Source organism: Anneissia japonica, unplaced genomic scaffold (genome assembly GCF_011630105.1).
Source record: "Anneissia japonica isolate Jap-2015-1 unplaced genomic scaffold, ASM1163010v1 scaffold1489_len2284818_cov182, whole genome shotgun sequence".
Taxonomy (NCBI): domain Eukaryota; kingdom Metazoa; phylum Echinodermata; class Crinoidea; order Comatulida; family Comatulidae; genus Anneissia; species Anneissia japonica.
The window spans coordinates 82885-98810 of NW_022698455.1; the positions used below are offsets into that span (position 1 = coordinate 82885).

The 15926-nt window shown below is 31.8% G+C and overlaps 1 protein-coding gene and 1 long non-coding RNA gene across 4 annotated transcripts in view; one reads left to right on the top strand and one right to left on the bottom strand.

The window, feature by feature from the left end:
- Window positions 1–216: 216 nt before the first annotated feature.
- Window positions 217–15926, bottom strand: part of LOC117102537 (S-adenosylmethionine sensor upstream of mTORC1-like) — a 54339-nt gene continuing 38629 nt past the window's right edge. For all 3 annotated transcript variants that reach the window (XM_033242818.1, XM_033242817.1, XM_033242819.1), the window contains 2 exons: window positions 5986–6100; window positions 217–3540 (listed from right to left, as the gene is read on the bottom strand). In XM_033242818.1, the coding sequence (XP_033098709.1) occupies window positions 2974–3540; window positions 5986–6100 (682 nt within the window). In that variant the 3' untranslated portion in view covers window positions 217–2973. The remainder of the gene's footprint in view (window positions 3541–5985; window positions 6101–15926) is intronic.
- On the top strand, window positions 9179–15476 carry LOC117102538. The gene is made up of 2 exons (XR_004444440.1): window positions 9179–9688; window positions 15039–15476. It is a non-coding gene; the product is annotated as an uncharacterized LOC117102538 (long non-coding RNA).

Here is a 15926-nt window from a genome sequence, read left to right on the forward strand (position 1 = left end):
TAAGTCCGCAATGACGATATAACGTGTTTGTTGACCTATAGTGAAAAACAAATTTGGATTTTTTAGCAATTTTTTTTGAGCTCCCATATTTTATAGCTCATTTACTCAATACTGGACTGTGCGACAACTTTACCATTTTGCCACAACATGCCTCATATCTGCTGATCTATTTGTCTTGAATGTAATTAGACCAGAATGAATACATTTCACACTTGATATTGTTGCTCATTATAAAAAAAAACTTTTATTCAAGCAGGATATAATCAAGATACAAAGACAAGGCACAAAGTAAGTCTTTAGACTTTATGCCAATTAAGCAAATGTTAAGCCCTATCAAGATTATCAAATTCTATTTTACAAAACATGTGACATGTCCAAATTTGGTAAAGATGACATCACATTATGACCATATATGGGCATACAAGTAAACAACAGTTTTTTGTCAAAAACAAATCAATAATCTTGACAGAGCTTTAAGCTGTGTTCATATACACTATCCATGTACCTGGCCACTTTGGGTAAAAAAAATCCATTTTGAACAACCAACAATCCAATTATCCAAGACACGCAGCAACTTTAACCGAGTGAACGTTGGCCAGGAAGAATAAGTACTGCATGCGCCAAGGGCATCTGTTTTAAAAGGTGGGTGGGGGGAGACAGTTGTGAGTCCGAAAATTTGAGAAAATAGTACAGATGGCTGGAAATTACATTTTCATATAGTAAAATTCATCATCAGGTACTCTGTAAAATGCTCTTTTATGCAAGCATCTTCTTGACATAAGAAATTACATTGCAGTCGAAAAGTGGGGTAAGCCAACCCACTTAAAAATGTTTGGGGGGAGGAAGGGGAGGGAACATGTCACCGTTTCCCCATGGCATGCGCAATATTTTACTACCTTAAAATCTACTGGATATTTTTAAAGTGCGGACAGTGGCATGATTTGAATAAAATCCATAGATATATCATTCGTCTTGCTCAAAATTAATCCAATGCAAACACAGCTTTAATTTACTTAACTGGTATATTTTTTCAGTTGCTAAGATATAGGAAAATTATGCTTATTCTAGTAGATCGCCATTGGCACTAATCGTATAAAATGTTTACCAATGAAATTTAAATACATGTGAAATTAAACAAATTAGAAAAAATGCTACTCACTTAATTGGTATAATATTTCAGTTGCTAATCGAATATTGGTTAAAGGTATTTTCAGCACAATGACGCTTTACCAATACTGTACTTATATTTTCACCAATGAAATCAAACAAGTAAAATTAAACAAATCTTGCTACATTTAGCCATTTTATATTTTTCAGTTTAATAATCAGATATTTTTACAGGAGTAAATCATCATGACACTTTAAAATTAAATGCACAACAAGTGAATTTAAACAAATTTAAAAAATGATAGACTCAATTACTTGGTAATTGAAATGAACTTGGTAATGAAAAGTTTTATCTTGAAATCAGGTGAGAAGAAAACAGTCATTTACAGTGAACATTATCTGACGTGTGGGTTTCCTTTAGTCCAGTTGAAAAAGATCAAAGCATTCAGGTAAGAGTGTGTTGCTTCTGACTTGGTTCAGCAAGAAAGAAATTGGACATATTGTAATTTCTAACTTGGAACCCGATAAACAACTGATTTGCATCAATATCTACACCCTAATGCTCAGATCAACTGAGTAAATATCTAATCTAAATAAATAGCAACCACTTAAAAAAAAAAGTGCCACAAACATGATTTGAAAATAATTAAAATTTCAGCGACTTCGAGCTACAAACCACCCCAAAAAAGTATTGCTGCAATACTGTGAAAGCGGTTGCAGCTGAAGTCACTTGCGTGTGGCAGATGTAAGGACAAGCCCTAGTGGCGTTCGCCGACAGTTGCCAAAAGCAAAGCAATTCAAATCTGCTAATATCTACCACTTGTGCTTCAGCGAGTTGCAGTCTACATGAAATCCTTCTGCCTACTGTCAGTGATTCCGTCAAAAAAAATAACTAAAACTAAAAATTTATCCAGAAAGTGATTAACAAAAATTGTGTTATTATTAACGGTTCATTGATGTAAAAAACAAATTTACATTATTGTACTGAACTTGGTAGTAACAAAACAAGTTATCAATAAAATAAAAGTATGGTATATTATTTAATTTCATTTATTATCAAACAAGAGCACTGACATTAAAAAAAATCATTAACATTTTTGTACTGAACTTGGTAGCTACCAAAACAGGTTATCAATTTAATAAAAGCATATTATTATTTAATACATTTATTATCAAACAAGTATACTACTTATATATGCTTTTGCATGCTTGGTATAAATTCTATATGGATTTTATTTAGAATATAACCATGCACACCTCAAAGGATTGCTCTGAGATATTTGACCACTTTTTATTATTCCATTTATGAGTATGTTTATCATTGTATAAATGATTTTAAAAATTCAAGCATCTCTTTAGACAATGTCTAATATCAACATTTCCCATTTTTTTTTTTATCATATCAAAGAATATATCTATTATAATGGTATGATGTTTCCAAAAGCATTATATTACAGTACAAGCTAATGAAAATATGTAGACTATAAATTGTATTTGCATAAATGAGCTGATGCACCTGTCATCGGGGCTCATCCACAGGTGACCACAAATAACAACCGCCACAGTTATTTGACAAGCATGATGTTCTTTAACTTTGAGACGTCTCTATGAATGTTTGCCATACACTGATTGGTTAATCCTCTCGGTCTTGACTTTTGGGACACAAGGGCAGTGATTGGCCACATTGCAATTCGCAGCAGCAGCATAATTTACAGTTGATCGTATGATTCTGACTTCTAAGATCACATGATTATTTAGCTGTTGTTCAATATCACCTTGCAACTGTCATTAGCAGTCACCCATGCGATTTAGCTGTTGATTTTTTTTTTTTTTTTGGTTTGCAGGCGAAAACCTTTTTAAATTTCTTCATATTAAAAACCACTCTTCCTCATCTCCCCCAGGAAGTTCAGTGAATGTCTCGCTGAGATCTTGGTCAGAGATTTTCGATCGTGCAAAACTGTCGCAAAAAACACTTTCATCATCATCTTCACTGAAATCTTGTGGGATGTATAAATTATCTGGACCAACGTCCAATGTATAGCGAGGCTGTTTGAGTTTAACTTTGCGGAATGCCATGTAATGTAAATGCGTATCTTTCTCGTACTTACAGCGTGTGAACCCAATTGCCTCGATTCCCTCTTTCCAGCTTTTGACCATTTCTGCGTGTTTGTTCTGATGGGAAGAATCGGGTGTTACAATCAGTAAGAGTCCGTTTAACTGCAGCAGTTCATGAGCTTTCTGACAACATATCCAGCGCTGATACGGGGAAGGGAAATACGAGAGCAACAGCGAAAAAACAACAATGTGAAAGCTCTCTTTTGGTAGCCTCTCAACAGGATTTTTCAATGTTCTCATGTATGTCTCAACAGTATCTGAAGCCACCTGAAGAGGTTCTTGAATTTGGAGATTCAAAAAATCACATCTGTACACCGTCTACAAAAGAGTCAAATGAAAGCATGTCATATGGCAAATTACATTACTCAATAACTAAAGATATGGTTCCAATTATTCTCCAATTTATATTTAATTCCCTAACAAGTCATTTCTATAGGGTCAGCTTAGTATTTCCTTCATAACACCTCTCTCGGAAAAGTTATATAGTTAGTAAACCAAGCATGTCAATGCATTTGATTGGATTGAAGTGTAACGGTGTTAAAAGTAACACGAAATACAAGATGATTTCCAATCAACTTTTCACTTTTTCATAATCTAGGTCAATGTGATAGAGATTCATTTTGACATTGTTTCAATAGTTGTTTAATGTTTTTGTTGTTTAATGATTGTTTATTTCTTGGTTGGCTGTGTCTAACAGATTCCCTATTATTTTGCACTTTTCCAACCAAATAAACTGGAAATAGAAAGCTAGCTACAGTCTTTGTATTTTGTTATTGTGCATGTCCTGATGAAGACTAGCATAGTATGGTTAAAATGTTGGTTAAAAAAAAAAAAAATTCTAGTCGCATTGCTTGTGCCCTTAGAAACGATACTTTACCTACATTTGCCTCTCTCCACCCAGCAGTACAAGTGGTTACCTGGTTCGAACACAACTGCGCTGATTACTAGCTGCAGTTTTATGTTTTATGGAATTCTCCCAGGCAGCTGATACGTATTTCATATGTGTTTATAAGACCATGGAGGTATAAAGACCGACATATTATTATTTGTCCAGTTTTCAGTTGGAAAAGTGAGAAATAATATGGAATCTGTTTTTGTTGTTTTTTTGTTTGAGGGCCCAAATGGGAACCAGTGTTTGACACTGCAGAATACTGTACCACTTAATGTTAAAGATGATTTTTAAAAAATATAAGTAAGAAAAAAAATACTTTAGTAGTTGAAACTAATCATTCGTTCAGCAACTAACCAGCAATTTTTTTCCTTCTCTGGATGCATGCACAAAATAACAACATAATTAAAAATGACATTAATAAAAATTTACATTGACAACACATGTCACCACTCCTACTTCCATAATGTTTTCAGTTTGCCAACATTTTTTTCTTTTACGAAACATGATAAAGATATGATGAGTTTCTAGGTTCTTTGTATGAGTTAATTTTATTCATATGAGAATGCTGAACTGGAGACTTATTGACCACACTAAATACTGTAATTTGATTGGTCAGCTATGACTGGATTACTTCTGACTGAGTGCTACATTCTGATTAGGTAGATGCCTGATTGATTGATTTAGTACCTTTTATGGGTTGTTCTATTTGGCTGGTGAAAAAACAAAGAACAAGAATATTGTTTCACACTTTGCATGTGATGCTTGCATTTCTGTCAAATAACATCTCATCAATAAATTTACATTGCTCTAGTGTGTACAAAACCTTATAGAGTACTACAGTGTTATGTCACAATACCGCATGATACTACTCCGTTGCTATCTTTGCAAAATGAGTTCAACTGGGCGCCATTTTCTCCACTGACAAATCATTGATCCCAATTTCTAATGTAATTATTAAGATGTTATATCTTACTTTTTCTTTGTAAATTTTAATTGATGATTAAATGTGTGTCCGATAACTAATATACGGTAATGCGAGATTTGTGTTTTTAGTACATTTTGATTGTAAAATATTAGATTTTAAAATGCCTATTCCAGAAAGCCTATGAAGTCATTCAGGAGTAATGAGCGGTAACCAACGGCTGTTGACAACAGAGAGCGCCACCTGGCGTTGTGATGACACGACTGTGGTACTCTATGGAAGCAAAATACCGTAAAACCTTGAATTGAAGCCCCATGGACTTCTTTTTTTTCCAAACTTTGTATAGGCTTCTCTTTAAGGTGGGCTTCTTTTTTGAGATCGTAGTCTTTTCGAGGCTACTTTTGCAAAGTAAAGAGGGGGCTTCTTTTCAAAATAAATGCTGTCAATTTATGTATGTTTATTTTATGTATTTAACTGGCATTAAATCACCTAAACTACTGCATAAATCAAGCGTGATTTTAATTTTTTTTTTAAATTAATGTACAGTGTATGTACTGTACTATCTCGAAAGGAAGCCTATGCTATCTTGAAAAAAGCCCATGGGCAGACTGAAAAAAACTTTAAATAAATGTTGAAATGACTTTATAGTTTGATACATATAATCTAGAAAAATAAAATGTATCATGAAACTGATCTGATATGTGTACAGTAAGCTGTTTATAAAGTGGAATTATTGGATATTTTGAAAGAAATCTTGAAGAAATAATTATTAACAGTATTTCACAAATGAACAAATTTGGAATGTGTCAAAAGTCAGGAGGTATCTATTATAAAAACATATTTTGTTGCTTCATTACTGTATATAAAAAAAAGTGTTTCATAAAAATTCTCAATCCCTACCAATTACACATTGGTAAAAGCAAAACAATTCATATGTTCATTTTCTTACCTCCACAGCAGGTGAAAGGTCAATACCAACTGATAAGAATTCTTTGTAATCTAGAAACGGATTAAAACAGCTGCCAACATCTAACAATCTCAACTGCCCTGACACTGGTGAACATCTGTCAAAAACAATTTTCATAAATCACTAAAAACCTTTTTACCAATATAGATTGTTATTTGTCATAACAAATTATGGTTCTTGAATTCTAATACAATTGAACTGATACTGAGATTCTCATACAGTTGTACACTGCAACAGAATCTGATACTTAACATTTTCTGCAAAACTCTAGTCCTGCAAATCTCATAAATTTCAACAATTCAACAAACTTCAGTGCAGAAACTCTCATAACAGCTACACACTTTAACAAACTCTTGTGAAGAAACTCTAATAAAAATTTGCACACCGCAACAACAGTGCTGATATCTCATACAGTTGAACACTTCAACAAACTCTAGTGCAGAAACTCTCATACAGCCCACTGCAACAAAACTCTGGAACTGGACACCTCATACAGTTGCACATTTCAACAAATTCTGGTGCTGAAACTTTCATATAGTTGCACACTGCAACCAACTCTGGTGCTGGATACCTCATACAATTGACACTGCAACACACTCTGGTGCAGGAACTCTCATAAGTTGCACTAACTCTGGTGATGGAACTCTCATGATGCTCACTACAACTAACTCTAATATTGGAACACTCATATTTAGAAGTTCCTCCTGCAACGAAATATGCTGCAGAAACTCTAAGACAGTTGCACTCAAAAACTTTATACAGTACCGTCACTGATGGAAGTCATCTAAATTTCAAAGAAAAAGTTACTATATAACAATCTTTAATTTTAATGGTCAATAAAATGTGATTTCTTTTTAACTTCATAGTAATTAATAATAAAATGTGATTTCTTTTTAACTTTATAGTAATTAATAAAAAAATGTGATAAAAAAATAAAAATGATGTCTTTATAACGCTTCATTCAAAAATAAATCTATTGATTTAAAAATTGGATTTACTTCAAAATAGGCCTGCAAATGTAACCATTTAACAAACAGCAGCACAGGTAGAGGGTATTCTTAAAATGCTTGAGGGAAATATTGCCAGCTCACTTAATATCAACTGCTGCAGTAGCAGACATCTTGACTACACTATTCATGCAGGTCATGACTTTAAAGTGAGCCCTCTAGAGACAAAATGTATCCATCATCCAACCCAGTTTGGCAACAACAACTACAGCAAAAGAACAGAAAAACATAAACTACCATGTGGGACCTCTAATCACTGCAGAAAATAAGAATAGAAAATATAATAATTGCGGGGGCTTGGCAGCAAGAAACAATTTATCTGATATGAATTCAAAATGTCAAATAAATTTTGCGTGCCAATTTCATTGCTACATTTTCAAAAAATAAATTACCCTTTATGCATAAAGTGCTTTTTTTTTAAACAAATTTTAATGCAGTAAACATGCCAGATGAAACCAACTCTCTGTAGACAATAAATAGCTAGAAACATCTTTAAGTCACAGAGCAAGGGTGTTGGAGGAGGGAGGATGCGGATGGATATGGATGCAAATTATTCCACTAAGTGGGTTATAAAAAATAAAAAAGACCACTGATTTCTGATTTTTTATTGGAATTCCAAATGCTTGTATCCCAGGCCAAAACCAGATGATGCTCCTGTGGACGATTCTACAATACACATATTGATCTAGGTAGGATATATGCTAGATAGCAGTTACACCTAACATTATGACCTATTATATACAAATAACTGTATTATTTATATTTTGCTCCTTTCTCCTTCATACATCTCAAATACACGTTTTAACAACTATTCAACTGTAAATTATTTTTGTAGTTTTTGACTTGCTGCAAGATAGCCCTCAGGAGAGGACAAAAAATATTTAATTTATGCTAAACATACTTTTAAAAGAAACTATTGTCTGTTAATTCATGAATATGCAAGAAACAAAAAAAAGCCATCACAACCTAATTATTGATATTAAAACTAATTATTAAACATAACAATGTATCAATTAACTTTGGAAAAAATAGTACGAAAACCGTTCCAAATGAAAGGCTGCCGGCAGGGATACGACATCATGTCTACTGAGGCATGGTACTGACACATGCATTAAATTTGACACGACCTAGTGAAAGCTACGCTAAATTTTGCAATGCACGATATAATCCAGACTGCAGACAATGTGTCTGAAAAGTTGAGGCAAGTGACTGGATCGACATGCTTTAGTTATCAAACAGTTTCTGCAAGTTTCTCACCCCAGTGTGCGCAATTAAATCGGCTGTACAGACAAATCTTACAGATGGATAAAAACCATTCAGGGTCAAGGCTTCCATTCAGGGTGAAGGTTAAATCAATTTAAATTAAAAAAATATACCATTTTTATGTTCCCATTCCAAAATTGACAGTACCAATGGCAAGTTGAAATTGCAATAACTTTTTTTCAGTCTTTTAATAGATTCAAAGCTATTTAACATGAAACAGACAGCTGTAATTGGTCTACAGACAAGCTAAGGTTCTAATTAAATTTTATTTGACAAATACTTGCAATTTGCCCATATATGGGTATGATATGACATCAGCATGCTCATATATGAATGAGATATCACATCATCATGCCCATATGGGTGTCGATTGAGCTTCAGATACACTGACAGCCTTTTGAGTTATAACCAATAAAATTGAAATGTTTAATTTGTGTAAGTTAAGTTTTCCAATAAAAATATATGCAGTATTCCATGCTAATTAAAAGATACAAAATAATAGTACTATATTATCATATATCATATCATTTATTTTGTCTCAATTCAACACACGACTTAAAAAGGAAAAACAGAATAGTAGAAATGCAAACCAACATTGGATGGGATTGTTCAAAAGTTTCTATGTTTCTGACTGTTAATTATCACTGGAACTTGTTAACTTATCGTATCCTTTTAAATGAGAAATTCAGTAAAATTTGATTCATATTTCCAGGTATCATAAAGATCTATAACAATAAGCTACTGTTGCTTTTGTGGACATAAAGATATGATATTTTATTATAAAGTTAAGGATAGTTTTTAATTGGTTCTTACTTTTTTAGTTTTTAGGTTGTACTGCAAAGTAAAGAGAAAAAAAGTTTGCAACTTCTGCACATTTTTTTTCAATTAATATTTCATTTGTTAAAGTTTATCAAAACCTCTTCGTAAAGGTCTATATAGTAAAATTAACTCTGTTGTAAATTCAATACATAAATAAATTTGTAATTAGGATTCATGAAAAATATATTTTTTGATAAAATATATTTTCTGCACTTTTGATGAACCTTTTCGTCCTGTAACACAGTTTCCCAATTTTTTTCCAAACACACCCGAAGTGCTTCAATCGTTAATTTAGATGTCACTGAGATTGCAGGATAAAATAGAATGACATTGAAGTCTGCGATAGAAATCAGAAATCTTTGATCAAGGAAAAAAAATCTGATGGCCTTTTGAACTGCAAACATGTCTGAAGACAGCTCCTGAGAATCAGATCAGATCAGGATGTGTTCCTGACATCGGACAGACAAGAGATAAAACAACAGGTCATCTGTCAGTACATTTTATATGTTTGTTGGGAAAGTTGCAAAAGAAATGGCTTAGGAATGCGTGTTTTCCATATGTGAATCACTTCACTTTTTAATGAGTTGAATGTAACCGTGAGTCATTATAATTTTCTATTTTATTAATTTAGTTGACGATAGTTGCTTGGGAATTGCTCTGAGCGTGGGCAGTCTACTTCTGGATTTCCGTCTTGCCGGCACTTTTCTCGCCGGCAAATACCTTGCCGGCACTTTGCTTGCCAATACTTTCTTACCGGTACTCTTAATGCTCATATTGAAACTAGTTTTTGAGAATGTTGAATAACGTTTAAACTTTCTTACAAGAATTTTTCTTTAATATATTCAAGTTTTTCCAAAACTCTTGATTTATATTTTAATTCATTCTATTTGTTACTTTTCTCAGATATGTTAATCAAAAATAAACATCTGATGAATTTGCAATCAGGCAACAGCTTATCCTGATATTTAGGTTACCAAATTGAAAACAGTTGAATAACAACTTGTTTTAGGATACTAAACTACGAACAGAAAAGTTTGTAATTTCAGGCCAAATCAATATGAATGAAAGCACTGTAAAATCATAAAAAAAATTTTATGTACTTTGTAAGACAATCTTTGAAGAATACTTCATGTTTAAAGGTTTATAGTTATAATTAAATTCGATATAAGGCAATATACTCTTTGATTGTTAATTTGACTTGCCTCAAGAATTTAACATTATATAAACATAACACAAGTTTCAACATATACAAGTAGTTCTGAAACAAATACTGCATATATTGAATCTTGGTATCTTCAGTCAAAATCTACCAATCATACTAATAATGAGTCTCTTTACTAAGAGCCATAAAAATAAATACAAACAAGAATTTTGAATGATATAACTTTAAGCATTTTGATCCTTCAAGAAGATATATACCTACTGTATTGCAGACTTACTTAACTTGCTGACGAAGGATGGAGTACCATCTGAAAATTCTTTAAAATTTCTTGTTGGAAATTATACAGTATATCACTATATTTGAATGTTCTCATTAACAGTACATTTCATGAAGTACAAAAAAATAAACAATATTTAATTAGTTAATTATGAGATTAACAGCTCAATGTGAAATTCTATGTGTGTGATAGAGTAGACTAACTTTCTCAGATCATGCCCGCTTGACAAGACATGAGGGGAAAAGTTAATTGATAAATTGGTTGAGGAAGTAATGCTAACTAAGATCTTTCCGTTCAGGAAGTGGAGAGGGAGCTTAACATATTCTGAGCCTAGAACTTGATTTAAAGCATAAACATATATTCGCTTTTGGAAACTCTTATTTAGGAAGAGATGGCGGTGGTGGGAGTTGGGGGAGGGGGATGGAAGTGGTTGAAAGTTGTTGTACGTTTATACTGGTTAAGTATTTCTTAATTCCTAAGCTTCAATTCTTTTCAATTGGAAGATGTTTCTGTAAAATATACATTCTGCATGGTTTGTTTGTCAGGGCTGTATGAGGTCTTGTTTACATACAAGTGTGTGAGGAAATTGGCTGTGTATACACTTAATTTAATGTTTAAGATATAAAAAAAAATTATTGAAAAACAATTTTATTCTATTGAGCTACGTCTATAAAACTTTTTGGAACACTTGTTTTAATGTCAGTTTATGAATTACCATTGATGCAAGTTTAAAACCCATTTCAATGGCTCCAAGTTTAAGTTGCAGATCCTAGTTTTATAGATCTATTAGCTAAGATGCTAAACTATAGGATATCTCTATTAAACATTCTTTGAGAAAAATATGGAGAAATTGGTACATCCTAGACCCTGCACTTGCCATCAGAATGACCCCAACGGAATTATAAGTTTCAACATGAGAAACTTAATGAGGTAAAAACCTGGTAAAAACCTGAACATGCTGCCAACATTCTCCATCGAATCCAGATGCCCGGTTTGCAATGAAATTTGCGTCTTTGACCGACTCTTGTCGATATGAGCAAGGGGTTATGTGTGAGTGTGTATTGGAGGTGGGTCATGTGCATGGGAGTTTGTATGTATTGAGATATGTGTACATATATGAGTGTGTATAGGTGGTGAGGGTACAGAGCATAGGAGGGTGGGGGGTGGTGTGGGTAGAGAGCAATAATGTTTAATAACTATGTGTTGCAATAACGTGTGCATATGTATATAGAAAATGGGAGAATGAGCAAGAAGGTAGATATACTGTAGTGGACAGACATGTACACAAAGTACAATGTTCTGTCTCAATCAAATTAACATTGCACAAGAGTTCCAAACAAAGCACAGACAAAACAACAAAAGTTGCAAATTTATTATGTTTAAAGTTTGACGTACAAGACACATGTTTCCCCCATCGATGCCGAGATACCTATTAAGTGTACCATGTTATGACTAAGTTTTTCCACTCACTTTGACCTGGATGGATCACAGGCTTTGGGGATATCAGCAACAAATTCAACCGGCTCTGGCAAAACCCGTCGTTTGTCGCAATTTCTAATTTCGCATAAGCACCCAAAACGCTCAAGAATCAGAATTTTGAACATTTCAGGTTTTGCATTTTAATATTTATAAAAGAAGATATATTGAAGAACATTTCTTTCTACAAAATATCAATTACTAAATCTAACTGAAAAGTATATTAAAATTATTTTAAAAATACAAATCTTAATAATATTAATTTATTGATTTTGGAAGCAGTTTCCTCAAAACATTCAATCAATTAAATATTCATAGCTTCGCTAATACTCAAGCAATTTCCAACAAATAAGCACTATTTCAAAGAAGAATTCATGCAGAATCTACAATACCAAAAACTCAATTTTAAAATTTTCCGACAAACAGCTGGTTTTGCGAGAGCTGGTTACAAATGTGACTATATAGAAAATTTAGGCACCCATGCTAAGAGCTGATCAGTACCACTCTCCCAAAATCCTTTTCTACAAACAAGTTTTGAGTCAGCAAAACTAGCTGCAGTGGTACCTGGCATGGAATTATAAACCAGGAGGCTGTTAAGTACTAATGTAGGGCAACAGACGTCTGAGGAAATACAACAAGTGTGGAATAAATAAACAATGTGCGCAGCAGTATCGGTGAAATCTACACAAATGTAATTGGGCTAAATCTACCCAAATTGTTTTGATACAAACATTTTAAAAATAATTACATGAAAATGTTAACAAATCTCAAAATACTTTAATTATGCAATTAAGTTCTAATAGTGGAATTTGTATTGTTTATTTAAACTTGCCTAATAGAATCATGGAGGAATTAAACTAATTCCTCCATGATAGAATACATGAAAACCTCTGCTAATTGATTGATTGATTTTGAAATCAAAGCCCTTTGTTTCAAAATGTCTTTAATACCTATAGAATATAATGAAAAAAAATTATACTTTTATAATAAAACAGTATTTATTTAGAAAAAACTATCCCACATCAAAAATTGAAGAACAAAACTGCTAGAATATTTGACTTTTGTTTCAAAATGTCTTCAATGCCTTTCTTCTTTTTAAATGGAAAAATCAAATAATAAAATATTATTTATTTAGGAAAATCTATCCCACATCAAAAATTGAAGAACAAAACTGGTAGAATATTTGCCTTTTGTTTCAAAATGTCTTCAATACCTTTCTTCTATTTAAATGGAAAAATTTAATAAAATATTTATTTAGAGAAATCTATCCCACATCAAAATTGATGAACAAAACTGGTAGAATATTTGCCTTTTGTTTCAAAATGTCAATACCTTTCTTCTATTTAAATGGAAAAATTTAATAAAATATTTATTTAGAGAAATCTATCCCACATCAAAATTGATGAACAAAACTGGTAGAATATTTGCCTTTTGTTTCAAAATGTCAATACCTTTCTTCTTTTTAAATGGAAAAATTTAATAAAATATTTATTTAGAGAAATCTATCCCACATCAAAATTGATGAACAAAACTGGTAGAATATTTGCCTTTTGTTTCAAAATGTCTTCAATACCTTTCTTCTATTTAAATGGAAAAATTTAATAAAATATTTATTTAGAGAAATCTATCCCACATCAAAATTGATGAACAAAACTGGTAGAATATTTCCCCTCTTGAAAAATGCCAGGTTATTTTATCTCATTCTTAGGCCTATACATAAAAAACAACACATAGGCAATATATTATTATATTCCAATAATATTGCGTAGTCTTTCTTTCATGGATCGAACCGATAGGCCTGAAAAACGCACTTTTTGGCCAGACTTTCAAAAGCCTATGAAAAGTGCTGGCATTGCAACAATTTATCACATACCTGTATCATATCACATTCAATAATCTTAGAAGTAGAAATTAAAAAAAACATAGTTTGAGTATGCAAGACAAAAGAAAAAAAAATTTATATACAAAACCTCCTTTTAGTCTGTTCAGATCCTCATCTTAACAAGGACTTGTTGCCAGGAACTTTCACAAAAAAACTATATTTGCAAATTATTTTTTCCCCTCGACGAAAAGAATCAGATGCATTGCTTTATCAAGACTTTCTATATGTTCTGTAACTGTCATGGCTTTTTTTTATGCCTTCAATAATTGTTTAAACTGATTCAGAAAGAGCTGATATAGACGCAAGTCTTATTGTTTGAAATTATTAGCATTGTCTGGAAAAACAGATAAGTCTTTTTCCCTAATATAACACAAAAATTGAGGTTTATTAAGTAACTGATGAAAAATACTGTCTAGGTTTTTTTTTTTTTTTTTTGTAAATTTTCCATCACTGATATTAATTGTGTTAAGGCAATAAATATTTAAAAAAGAAATTAAATATAAAGACCTTAAATTAGCAGGTAATGAATATAAATCAATTAAAAAATGTTATTCAAGAACTTCGAATAAGACAAACAATTTACGGTTTTTAAAGATTTACAGCCGTTTTACTATAAAAATGCTTGATATCAGCCTAAATAGTTGGGGGTGAAATTAAGGGTTTTTGTAGTAAAATTGTTAATGAAAAGAATATAAGAACAGTATCCTTACCAGAAACGGATCCATTAGGGGAAAAAAGGGGGGAGGGCACTTGCCCTCCCGTCGTTTTGCCACTAAATCTTAAAATTTCAATGCATATCAATGTTATGTAATGAAATAAGCGCTACTCTTTATCTGAAAATGTTGTGTGTGCTTGAAAAATTCTGGATCTCCCACTGATTTTTGTATCTGTTAACTGATGTTCCTTACATTAATTTTCAAGTTAAATATAATATTAACTACTTCACTACAAAGTCTAAGCAATTAAATTATTGAATTTGATAGTCTTTGAATTTCAAAATATAATTTTAGTTTGGGAATTAAGTTCCAAAGCAAATATTTTAAAATTCAATGAGATAATTTTGATACAGACCAGAGTCAGTATATAGGAGAGTTAAATCATGTTAAACATGATGAATATGTCAATCGGAATGTTTGATTTCCTTTTCAGGCGAAAGAGGTCAAGAATGTGAAAATGAATGTGTACTGAGTTGATTAGCTAGTTGAATGAACCGCCAACAGAAGGAAGCACTTGAAGAAAACAACCTTAAAAAGCCGATTCAGTACGCAGGAAATCACATAATAAGCTACATCACCGTATACAAAATTAGCTGCTATATGGCGTGAGATTCCAGCTTTCTGATTGGATACTTGAAGACTTCAAGGAGGAAAAACTTAGAGCTAGGGCTGTATAAACTTGTTCAGTTGCACAATTGTTAACTGTTTTGACTTGAGTTTAAATGAATATGTGGTAAACTTAATGTGGTTACGATAGGCAGAATGTAATAGATACGGTGGAGGTGTTAATGTTGGTAATCATGCATGAAATTAAAAGACATAAAGATTACTATCAGTAGAAAAATAACGAAAGATATGGTAGAGTCAGATTGGTTTATAAAAATAGTGGTTTTATAAAAAATAAAAAAAATTCTGAATGAGAAAATATTTATAGCAAAATAGTATAAGAATATAATTTAATATCTTTAGTCAAATATTTTTTTCTCATTGTTTATTTTTAAAAATACTTGGAATAAAAAATTAAAGAATTAATACTGCATTAAAAATTCACACTTTTAAAAATTAATGATATAAATTAAAGACATAAAGATTACTATCAGTTGCAAAAAAATAAGATGGTACAGTCAGTTTGGTTTTATTTTAAAAAAAGACTTGTATATATATGTTAAAAAAATGTTTCTGAATGAGAAAATATTTGTAGCAAAATAGTGTAAGAAAATAAAAAAAATATATTTACTCAACTATTTTTACTAATTGTTTATTTTTTCAGAATATCAAAATTATTTGGAATAAAAAAAAAATACCAGAATTAATAATAAAA